At 41.6% G+C, this 12,363-nt stretch overlaps 1 protein-coding gene across 2 annotated transcripts in view; it reads right to left on the bottom strand.

Moving 5' to 3' along the window:
* SLC22A23 (solute carrier family 22 member 23) overlaps positions 1–12,363 on the bottom strand; it is a 167,031-nt gene that overhangs the window by 32,205 nt on the left and 122,463 nt on the right. For both annotated transcript variants that reach the window (XM_050939978.1, XM_050939977.1), the window contains exon 5: positions 4,735–4,862. In XM_050939978.1, the coding sequence (XP_050795935.1) occupies positions 4,735–4,862 (128 nt within the window). The remainder of the gene's footprint in view (positions 1–4,734; positions 4,863–12,363) is intronic.

The raw sequence follows: 12,363 nt of genomic DNA on the forward strand, positions 1-12,363 counted from the left end.
AATCCAGAAAAAACTAAGTCCCTGCCCATTATCAATAAGCAGCTGCTATTACAGCTAGCTCAGCATTAACACGTCAGGATTGATATCGAGCAAACGGCAACTTTCAAATACTTGGGAAGCATCACAGACAGTGCTGGAGGATGTTGGAAAAATGCTAATACTCCTATAGTAGTAGCAACTGCCACGTTCCAGCTCTTTCAGCAGCCTCTGTGGAGACATCGGGCCATCTAGGTTACTACAAAGCTGCAGATCTCATAGACTCAGACTCTAGGACTAGAAGGGACCTCGAGAGGTCATCGAGTCCAGTCCCCTGCCCTCATGGCAGGACCAAATACTGTCTAGACCATCCCTAATAGACATTTATCTAACCTACTCTTAAATATCTCCAGAGATGGAGATTCCACAACTTCCCTAGGCAATCTATTCCAGTGTTTAACTACCCTGACAGTTAGGAACTTTTTCCTAATGTCCAACCTAAATCTCCCTTGCTGCAGTTTAAGCCCATTGCTTCTTGTTCTATCATTGGAGGCTAAGGTGAACAAATTTTCTCCTTCCTCCTGATGACACCCTTTTAGATACCTGAAAACTGCTATCATGTCCCCTCTCAGTCAGTTTCTTCTATAAAACTCGGGTGCATGTCAGTGAAATGTGGGTGCCAAAGAAGACTGAAGAACAACTTAAAAAATTTTTTTTGTTGTGTTTGTCACTTGTTACATATTAAGAGGCAGAACAAGATCAGCCGTGAAAATATTTGTAGATGAACTCAGCAACTGCCTCCATCAGCACTGGTTTGTTTTCGGCGGCTTTCTTGGTATGGACATATTATTAGAATGGAAGACCAGCAAATCACAAAGCATGTTTACCAAGGAATGCTGCTACACATCTGGCAATCACGTGATCACCAAAAGCTCTAGTGGAACAGTAAGCTTGCAAAGAAACAAACTGAATATCCAGCCAGATCACCTTAAGGACCTTGCTAGAGATGGAGCTGGATGGCATCCAGAGTCTCCAAGGAGGCTATGGCTTTTAAGCATTTGCCTTGGCGACCATGATGATCTGTTTTTCTCTGCTTACTAACCTGTGTAGTCAGAAATCTACAGTTTATATGCAGATCAGGTTCTTTGATCATTCAAAACCAAGACTTTTCTGACATCCCCCCTCACTCTCTTGATTTAACCTACAACACTAATGTAAGCAAAGAGATAAGGGTTTTCAGTTAACATTGGGGCACTCTTGCTAGTGTTTTCTATAATGCATCCCTCCAGCACGGCAGACAGGAAAACCTTAAGCTGCCAGGATAGTTTAAAATAAACAAAACAAATTGAACAAAAGCTCAGGGAGAGAGAAAAAGATAGCACTGGCATCAGTGAGGAGGCAGAAACAGATGTGTCCTGTTTCTTAACAGGATCTCGACTAAGTTTGCAAAGGGTAACATCAGCAACATTTATTGACAGCTAGTGTGCATGGATGTATCCAGAGATGTAGACAAAAGCCATAGCATCAAGAAATGCTTTTAGGGGGATATGATAGAGGTCTATAAAATCATGAATGGCGTGAAGAAAGTTAATAAGGAAATGTTATTTACGCTTTCTTATAATACAAGAACCAGTGGTCACCCAATGAAATTAGCAGGCAGCAGCATTAAAACAAACCTAAAGAAGTACTTCTTCAGACAATGCACAGCCAACTTTTGAAACTCATTGCTGGGGGATGTTGCGAAAGCCAAAATTATAATGTGTTCAGAAAATAATTAGATAAGTTCTTGGAGAATAGATGCATCAATGGCTATTAGCTAAGATGGTCAGGGAAGCAACCCCCTGCTCTGGGTGTCAATAAATCTCTGATTACCAGAAGCTGGGACTGGACGACAGGGGATGGATCACTTAGAGTGACCAGATGTCCCGACTGTATAGGGACAGTTCTGATTTTTGGGTCTTTTTCTTATATAGGCTCATATTACCCCTCCCCTTCCAACCCATCCTAATTTTTCACATTTGTTGTCTATCATCCTATGATCACTTGATAATTTGCTGTATTCTGTTCATTTCCTCTGAAGCATTTGGCACTGGCCACAGTCAAAAGAGGATACTGAGCTAGGTGGGCCATTGGTCTGACCCAGTATGGCCGTTCTTATGTCTCACACATAGAAGTAAGGCTCCCCTCTTCATAATGAATGACAAGGAGTCATATTTATAAGTCTCTGCTATGGGACCATTGATGAGAAAAAATAACTAGCTATGAATGTGCAGGATAATAGCCACAAAGCCATTCTGATAGTTAACAGTTCATCTTCCTCCATGAAAATATTGTTAAAATGTCTCCTGTAGGTTACAGTTGTATTGGACAGAATTTGTTTTTACCTTTTTCCTTTAAAATGCCCCCCTAGAAAATTACATTAAAAATAACCGTGTTTTTAATTAATATAATATAATGCCTTATCCCTATGCCATATCACACAATATAAGATGAATAAAGGATTTCAAGTCAGTGCAGCTCTCATACAAAAATTAAACACACAAATCAGCCCTTCCACCACAGTTTAAAAAGGTTATTTAGGTTGCAAATTCAAATACAGACACACCCTGACTTTTCCAGAATGCCTTGCGTAAGTCAAATTTTGCGTAAGTCGGGAACGTATACCCAACAATTATGTGGAAAAAAAAAGCTTATGGAACTTTTTCCGTAAGTCTGGATTTGCCTAAGTCGGGTTTGTGTAAACCAAGGAGCATCTGTAGTATAAAGTTTGGATATGCTGATTTTAAAGTTGCCCATGTGCCTTTAATTTGACCCTCTCGTGTGTCTGCATTATGATACAGTTTTTAAATTACATGAACACATATTATATTTTCCATAGGACATGATATTCTATTCTATATAGGTTCTTAGGGTACCCTCTTCAGTATAGTATCTGAGCATCTTCCAGTAGTGCATTAAACAACACGAGGAATATCTATCATGTATTTTGTTTTGTAAGTTGTGTGGTTTTTTTGTTTTGTTTTCAATAATATATACACATTCACTGCTATATGTTTATGTTAGAGAAGGCAAGGTAAAAAAAAAATGCACCTTGCATTGGGTGATGAGATTTGTGATGGTCCTTAATTCCTGGGGGAGTTGATCCACAGTTTTGGACCAGCTCCCAAGGAAGTTCTGTCTCCTGCACAGGAGAGCTTTAGCCTTATTATAGAAAGTTCCATTGTGCCAGAGGAGGTAAATTGTGAATCACAGATTTTATCCTGTCCCATTCACTCAACAGGTTGGATGCCCATGAGGGAGAATTCAGGTTGCCAAATGTCTGATGTTCTATGTATTTCTTAACTTGCTACTACTTGATTTTAAAACCTAAGTCCTAAATAACATTTTAATGTAGTTTTTTTTAATATTTCATATAATTTACACACACATACAGTAATCTAAGATATATATTGACAGATTACCACAATGTATACATAAAACAATATTATAATCAAATAAGCATCACACCAGAGTAGATTGGGCCACACTCAGCACATAACAGACCACTTGGTATAAATACCAAGATGAAGCAAACATCTGGCTAGGATTTCAATTTTTAAAGTACAAATATTGAGGACAAGAATATCATTTAGTCTATTAGCTTCTGGTACAATAGTGACATTTTAGGTTCTGTGGGTGAAATTCACCTGAGTGCAGAGAAGGCCATCGCAAGAACCTATGGATTAATCTATTCCCACGTTAAGGGTTTAACTGAGATTTCAGTTGCTCATGAGGTCGTGAATGAATTTTCTGCACTGGGGTGAAATGCACTAATTCATAGTGAGGGGCAGAGAGAGCAACCTTAACCGAACAGTTAAGCCATAGAAGTACACTGGAAAAATGTACTAGCTGGCTTCTGGGTGACTGAATGTTCAGATACTGATTCTAAGGGACATTTTAAGGGTATTTCTGGGCACTACCAGTGCTTTGAAGAGTAAAGGGGAGCTTGACAAGAATTTGACAGGAGCAACAACAAAGATGGAGGAGCTTCAGAAAAATTTTCTTCTTGTTATAATTGTACACAGATAGTGCCATATAAAGCCCTTCGCTTTGTGAAACACTCTGAAGGATAACATCATCACCGTGTCAATGACAATCTTAGCGACAATAATGGTCTGCTTTTCTTAAAAGCTTCAAGCAACCCAGCCAACCAGGTTTAAATTTCCAACAAAATCTACTTTGACCATCACCAGGAAACTGTCTTAAAAAATTCAAAGTGACTTAAAAAGGAAAGTGAAATGACTAGCAAAGATTTTAAGAAACGGAAAGAAATTTGGATTATTTTTAGATTTGCTTAATTGATATTACTTAGAATTTGTTGCCTGGCTGCTGCCACTTTTCGATATGAATAAATTAATGTGTTCTGAACAGCATAATCTCATTTATAGACAAAGATCACTAGAAAAAGGCTAATGGAGGTCTCTCTAGCCATGGTGAAATGTATTGAGAGACATCTCTAAAAACATATTGCACTGAAAAATGAGAAATAACATAACTGCTAGGACTATCCAATAAGCAGAATAATTTAAACACAGCTACTGAGTTCAGGACTGTATTTAAACAACTGTAAAATAAATGAATGAATAATTAGGGTAATTTTACAGACAGTGACTTGATTATTTAATCTGGGGCAGTTATGCCACATGAATACTTGCAAAACACAAAGCAATTTGTATGTCTGGACTTCCACTGCCTGACTTGTTGGGCAAACTTACTCACCGGGCATCACGCCTTTGATATCACTTTCAATGTTCATCTCGTTCTTGTTAGTGAAGTGAAGAATAAGTTTCTTGGATGCCTCAAATTGTTGTGTAGCCATCAGCCACCGAAGGGACTCCGGGAAAATACTTCAAGAGATACAAAATGTGTTAGTGGATGCTTCCAAAGATCCATCAATGGGAGGCAACTAAATTTGTTGACTTACACTATTTGAGGATAAAGTAATGACATGGAAATGGTAAAGTAAGAATTGCCTGAACATTTAAAAAAAGGATGCTTTTTGCAAACAGTGGAAAAACGAAGGGTAAGATTCTCACTATATAAACTATCCAGGGGTATTTAATATCTCACCCTCCCACCATATTTTCTTTTATACAGATGCATAAGAGACCAGTTCCTGTTGCATCAAATCTTTTGTAAAATGGGGTAATATAAAACAAAATAAGGCAGGGTAACAGGATTGTGTGCATTAGTACAATGTATGAAAGGGTTGGGGAGACTTGTCTACATGGTGAGTTAGTGTGTAGTAAGTCAGGGTGTGAATCTACAGTGCTCCAGTTTCGCATGTGCTAACTCTGTGTGGAGACTGATACAAAGAGCAGTGAAAGCCCTGGAGTGTGGCTGTCGAAGTATTCACATGCTGAGTTAGAGAGCAGCAAGCTGGCGCACTGTAGATTCACACCCTGGCTTGCCTACTGCACACTAACTTGCCATGCAGGAAAGCCCTAGGAAGCACTGTCAGCAAAACTCACCAGCTGCCAACCGAGTAAAAGAGTGGGACAGTTTCCAAATGGCAATTCTCACCCAGTACTCTAGTTAAGGAAGTGACTAAGTTTTTTAAAGCTGGAGGGGGAAAATACCCTATTGAACTTGTTTATGATTACAACACAATGTTCATTTTGTTTTAAGGCAGATTGTTTAAAATTATCTGCAAAACACTACTTTTTCCCCCTATAAGTCAAAAACGTCCAGCTTCATAAACAGCTTTTAAGGTATTTTGACAGAGCAGTGATATGTATATTCCTAGTATGGATAAATATGTAATAAGCAGCTTAACACTATGTTCAATTTTGTTACAACGAAAGCTCCCTATAGTGAAAATAATATTGCTTTATTTGTGTAATATGCTGCATAAAAATACCCCATATGAGATACTCCTCTGTACAATCAGATCAAATATGGAATTAAGTCAAGTAAAATGGAATGGCACTTTGAATATAAACCTCACAGGATATAGCACTGAACCACGTAGGGGAACTTCAAATGCTTACTTCTGATTTATTTAATAGCGAGAGTGTCAGACGACACACCGTATACGCTTAATGCCCCATTATTCCTGAGGGTCGTAGATGAGCAACATTGGGAAAACATCCACCTTTGATATGAACTTCAGAGGAACAATGTGGATATGAGTTTGTAGAAACTGATTAACATTGTACGTCAAGAAAGAACAGTATATGTGAAAAACATCAGTTTTACCTGCATATAGCAGCGTGTACTATAAAGGGGGTCAGAGCAGATTATCTAGGGGTACTGGCTGGCCTTAAAAATCTATTAATATCTAACCAACTCTAAAAGTAAGACTTGTGCGAGTTTGGAGAACTAACATTGTCTGATGAAGGGTAGGCTGTTTAAGAGATGCAGGCTTAACACTGATTAGTAGTAGACGTTGTCAGAAATTACAAGTTCACATACGAAAGCTCTGATAAATCAGGAATTAAGAGGCAGCTGGTGTGGATGTCATTAAAAAACAACAACAAAAAACCCCCGTTGCTGTCAGCTATGTCCCTGATCTGACCTGCTGCCCCAAGACCTATATCCAATAAGTAGCAACTAAGAAGCATTTGATCAAATACATTTGTTTAAGCAATAATCACGAAAGGACTCATGCTGCAACATAAAACACACAATTTTGTACCATTAACACAACATTTTGGGGTGGTTCTCCTTAAAAATATATATTTTTCATAGAGTTCTCATTTATTTCCATTAAATCATAGACACGCACCCTAAATTTCTGTCTTAATTGATAAACCTTCTCTATATTTTTTAAAAAAATTATTTTCATACTGAGCCAAACAGGCATGTGTGGAACTTGACAAAACACATAGCTGAAATAGGTCCACAAGATTGGCGGTCTTCTCCCTTGTGTAGGCCTCAATTTCTCTTTCCCTTTTACTCAGTAAGTATATTTAATCCTCCAGGACATCTGATGACACAGTTTGTGTAATAGATGCATTATTAAATAAAGTTATACTAATCAGAAATTCCATGACAGTGCAGTGACCTTTGTCACCAATGCAGTCTCATGTATGTGAGGGGGCAGGGTGACAAAGAAATGGAGTTAAGGCAGCTGAACCATTAAACAGCATTCTCTTCAGTTTAATACAGTCAAGACATCACCCTTGGCTTGAATGCAATCCTAGATGAAGAAAAAGGCATATTGATTTTATGCATTAAAATAAGGAGAATGAAAAGGAAAACTGACCTGCAAGCCAATGTATCAAAGAACAGTAAGTATTGCAAATAGGAGAGCCATTCCCCTTGACAGCTCATTATACTGCATTGATATCATGTGTCTGCCTCAGCAAATTTTCTAGCAGAACATATTGTTGTGGAAATGGCACATTTTGCAAATTGACTCAAAAAAAAAAATGAAGTCACTGAATGCAACACACCATCCAGAATTTTGCCCTTGACAGCTGGCAGCAATAGCTATCCTAATGGTCCTTTGGAACAGTCTGCTTAGTAACTGAACAAAAGTCACCAGAAACCTTTGCTAGCAAAGTGCTATTTGTACAGCAGCTGCTGGAAAAGGATTGTGTTAATGGTTCTGAAGATGGTTTCCATGGTAGAAATCCCTTACAAGTATCAAAGCATTGTTTTTGTCCCAATCTTTCCATGCTGCATCATGGATTATTATTTATTTTCAATAATGCTTTCCAGTAGTGACTACAGTAGTTTAGGAGCTCTCCAGTTTCCTTGCCTTGTGCAGCTCACAGTCCAAAAGACAGACAAGTAAACTATTCCCACTCACCCTACTCATCAATCATGTATGTTTTCTGAATAATGTAACTGAAAAGTAAGGCTGAGTGTCAACTCACCCACATGTGGGGCCTGATCCCACAAACACTTAGTTTGACTTTACAAATGTGAGTAGTTCCATTGACTTCAAGAAAAGGAGGGGCGAAAGTTTCAGATTCACTCTGGCTCCTGCTCACCTCCACAACGTACCCCTCACGTACATTTGGAAGGGGAGAGCTCCAGTGTCAAGGAGATCATCGAGGTGGTGAATAAACAAGATGTTAGTAAAGAGGGAGTTAGAAACAGAAGGGAGGGAGAAGATGAAAGAAGGTAGAAAGGAAGAGTATATAGTGGCAATTGGGGAGAGAAAAGTTAGGACAGAGAGGAACGAAACTAAAAATAACAGTCAGGGTCAAAGTGTTTAAGAACAGATACCCATTTTGTGTACACAGTGCAGGCAATTGTGTGTGAAAATGGGGCGACTGTACTAGAAAGTGGCTAGCTGGCTGCCCAGCGAAATCACCGTATTTGGGTGTACAATCATGCAACACCCTGCAGAGCTGGGCTAGGGGCTGTTGCCACCATTTTACTGAGCAGCTGGTCACCATCCTTCTCCTGGAGCCAAACCACACTGTGCTCCATTCTGCTTGCACCAAAGCGGGGTGGAGGCAAGAAGAGCAGGGAGCACTCACCAGCTGGCCTAAGGTCTACTGGGCACAACAGCCCCTATTGTCAGAAGGCAGGCAGTGTTTCTCAGCAGCTGCCACAGCAAAATAGAGCTGGGCACTGAAAGATGAATAAGCCCCGAGGCAGACATAGCCATAGTGAGACAGCTGGCATCTATATTTGGCAAGCACAGGAAACTCTTCAGGGATGAGGTTTTAAAAATCTCACACACACACCTCTTCAGAGGCACTCACTTCCTCAATATCTGTGTATCTTCTCACCTACTCTACATAGGTGATATTTTCCTACATGAGGCTCCAACCCAATAAGTAATAGCATGCAGGTGGACTGCAGCATGGAGCCTCTGCATGGACAGTCTGCCTGTGCACTAACAATCGCAGGATTGGGGTCTAACACATCTAACCTTAACTGAACACTTCCTTTTGGAGTAAGATGAGTTAGAAAAAAATATTTCATAGACTGGACAGGCTACAGCTTCCAACCTGTGCCGCCTGTCAGGGACATACTCTGGAAAAAGAAGAGTGGAGAGGAGAGGGTAAAGGATTTCTAGTCCGCCAAGATCTTTGTTTTGGTCATTCAGGAACAAATGGGAAAAAAGGAGTCTCATTCCCCAATAGCTTCTGTACGATTCCAGCACTGGACATGCTCAAAGGCGAAAGACTTCCAGTTGCTCTAATTACTCAGTCTGATGAGCAACAGCAGGAGATGGAAGACACCAAAAATTCTGAGATAAAAATCAGGGATTAAATGCATCTTGAGGTCCTCAAATAAACTTCCCTAATTGCTCTGTCTCAACTCCAGGAGGTTAAACAACCTATTAAGTTAAAATTCTCTTTTAAATATTTAATGCATTTTACTTTTCTTTTACCTGTTTCGATTTCAGTTGTGTGAACTCACACAGGGAGTAGTCAGACTTCTGGTATGCACGCACACACACACGCACACACACACACTTTTTGCAGCTCTGAGTTCCAAACTTTAGGCAGCATGATGGGAAACTTGAAAGCAAAAAAGGCAAACAAATGAAGAGAAAAAAAAAGCAAGTGAACAAAACAGAAACTGGCCCCCTCTCCTGATATCACACTCTAGTTCACAACGATTGTATCTCCTTGCATTGGCTTAAATTGGGATAATAAAAGAAAGTTCATAAGCAACTGCTTTGCCAACATCTTTTCACAACACACACAAAATAGGAAATGTTTCCATTTTCTTTTTCAATTGCTGGATTAACCTTTTGTGGGCTGGGTGCCAAATACATTTGTGGGCCCCCATGTGGTTGTGATGGGCCCCTTCCAAGTGTGGGCCCAGCATGACAGTGCCATTGATGCCATAGTAAACGTGCTATTGCCGGGATGGGGATGAAAACATTTATTCAAAAACAAAAGAAGATATTTGAAGCCACACTTGATTGAGACCTCCACTCAGCCCATAGAGAACAAACTGGGCTAACGTCAATCTACCCAGAACACCATTGAATTTGGTTTGTATGGAGGGGGCTTGTTTGTTAGTTTTGTCTTTTTTGTTTAAACACTCAGGGCCTGCTTGGGGCCCTGAACACAAGTGCTTAATTAGCACACTTATGAGCCATATTAAGCCCAGATGTAGCAGTCAGTGGTGTCACACCTGCATCTCCCCACCACCACCTCCTCCTCCCAACGTTATGTTTCATACATACATTTTTTGAAAGCTGCATTTTCTACTTTGGTACAATAATATTTATTAAACTTTGGGGCGGAGTCTGGGGAGGAAAACTGCTGGTGCCCATCTTTTGGGGGGAGAAAGGGCAACTGAGAGAGCCACAGACTTTAACAATCCAGCCTCAAGCTCCTGCCACAACCTTCACTCCTGGGCTCTTCCCACCCCATCCCTCCTACAGTTCCCGCCCCACACAACTAACCCCCAAAGAAAGACTCTCCTCAATCTCCCTGCTAATAGTCCCCACACACTTTTACCCCAGGGCTGTTACCTCCCCCCCAACAGCCAGCTCCCCCATCGCACCTGGACTTGCCCCACAACTGCCCCTTTCTCCCCAAACCACAGTGCACCCCCTTCCCAGATTGCAGAGGGGCAGTTTCTGGGCATTCCCACTGGCAGAGGGCACAGCAGCCAGCAATGACAAGCCCCACTGTCATCGTCCCCCCCTGCCCTGCTCCCAGGGACCACAGACAACCACCCCCCACCCTTAAGCTGCAGGGTTGAGAGTGCCCAGGAGCCTCCGGGCATCATGGTCACTGAGGGGCTGCACACCACCCAGGAGTCACAGCACCACGGTTGCTCCCAGCTCCCCACCACCCCACAAGAACGGGGGAGACTCGGGGGGTGGGGGAGCCAGGAGCTCCTACTCCATGCCCCAAGTGGGAGGGATGGCACAGCAAAATTAACGCCAGGAATCTTCTCCCTGCACCAGAACATTTCCTTGCTTGGGATTTCTTTTTGGTCTGCTCTGCCCACTTCAGCTAGGGCAGCTGGCAACATGGTGCAGGGCATTTTAGGACTAGTAGTGCAGCTGGCAGCACAGGTCCCAGAGCCACAGTGGAACACGGTGTGCAATCTACAACTCCCAGCATACCCTGCAACACCCAGTCCCCTGTTGCATCTGCCCACTGTGCTGGGGGTGAGGCTAATAGCCAAGTGGGACTAAGGCCCACCTCCGCCCCACCCAGGAAGACGCTGGCACAATCCGGGACAAATGCTGTTCTGGACTCACTCAGGCCAGAATCAGGACTTGAACTCTGCATTTTGGGACTGTCCTGCCTAATTTGGGATGGATGGTCACCCTCCCCCATCTTCTCCTCTAGTCAGATGGAGAAAAAAAAGTTGTTAGCTTTGGCAAAGTTCCCCTTTTTTGCCTCATCCAGCCCAAACTTTCCCTTGGGAGTACTCTTTGTAAAGAGCTGAAAAAGTTTTCTGTTAAGGGTAATTGATTAGAGTTGGTCAGTTTCCCAGTGCCTAAAGCTGAGCAGGCTGCAGTCAGCTGATTGGTAGACTTCCTTTCCTTCTAGAGTAAAGGTAAAACAAGCCCTTTAGCCATGGAAAAAACTGAAGAGGGACAAACTAGAATTGCTGTCAGTTTCTGGTTTCAGTGTGTAGAAGTTCTTGCTGTTGTCCATGCAGAGACCACTGGGAGAGAGGGGAGAAGCATTGAAACAACAAAACAAAAATTCTTAACAGCACAGAAAAATTCAAACTATGGAAAAAGTCTAAAAGAAGTTTTAAAAAAAGGGAGAGGGGGGAGGGAAAAAAACACAGGACAAGAGAGAGGCAATAAAAATGAGAAAATGCAGAGAGGAGGAAGGAGAGAGACAAGGGAAGACAGGGAAAGGGAGAAGATGCCTTTTAGAATTTTTGCGCTGGGTGTCACTGGCACATAAATACTGTTGCAGCCAGTGCCAAAGATTTCAAAGCATACTTGGGAGTAAGTATCAGAGGGGTAGCCATGTTAGTCTGGATCTGTAAAAGCAGCAAAGAGTCTTATGGCACCTTATAGACTAACAGATGTTTTGGAGCATGAGCTTTCGTGGGTGAATACCCACTTCGTCGGATGCATGTAGTGGAAATTTCCAGGGACAGGTATATATAAGCAAGCAAGAAGCAGGCTAGAGATAATGAGGTTAGTTCAAATCAGGGAGGATCGAGGCCCTCTTCTAGCTGCTGAGGTGTGAAAACCAAGAGAGAAGAAACTGGTTTTGTAGTTGGCAAGCCATCCACAGTCTTTGTTTAATCCTGAGCTGAGGGTGTCAGATTTGCAGATGAACTGAAGTTTTTTTTGCTGCAGGATGGCCACCTTAAGATCTGCTATGGTGTGGCCAGGGAGATTGAAGTGTTCTCCTACAGGTTTTTGTATATTGCCATTCCTAATATCTGATTTGTGTCCATTTATCCTTTTCCTTAGAGACTGTCCAGTTTGGCCGATGTTCA

Source organism: Gopherus flavomarginatus, chromosome 2, assembly GCF_025201925.1.
Source record: "Gopherus flavomarginatus isolate rGopFla2 chromosome 2, rGopFla2.mat.asm, whole genome shotgun sequence".
In the NCBI taxonomy this organism is placed as follows: domain Eukaryota; kingdom Metazoa; phylum Chordata; order Testudines; family Testudinidae; genus Gopherus; species Gopherus flavomarginatus.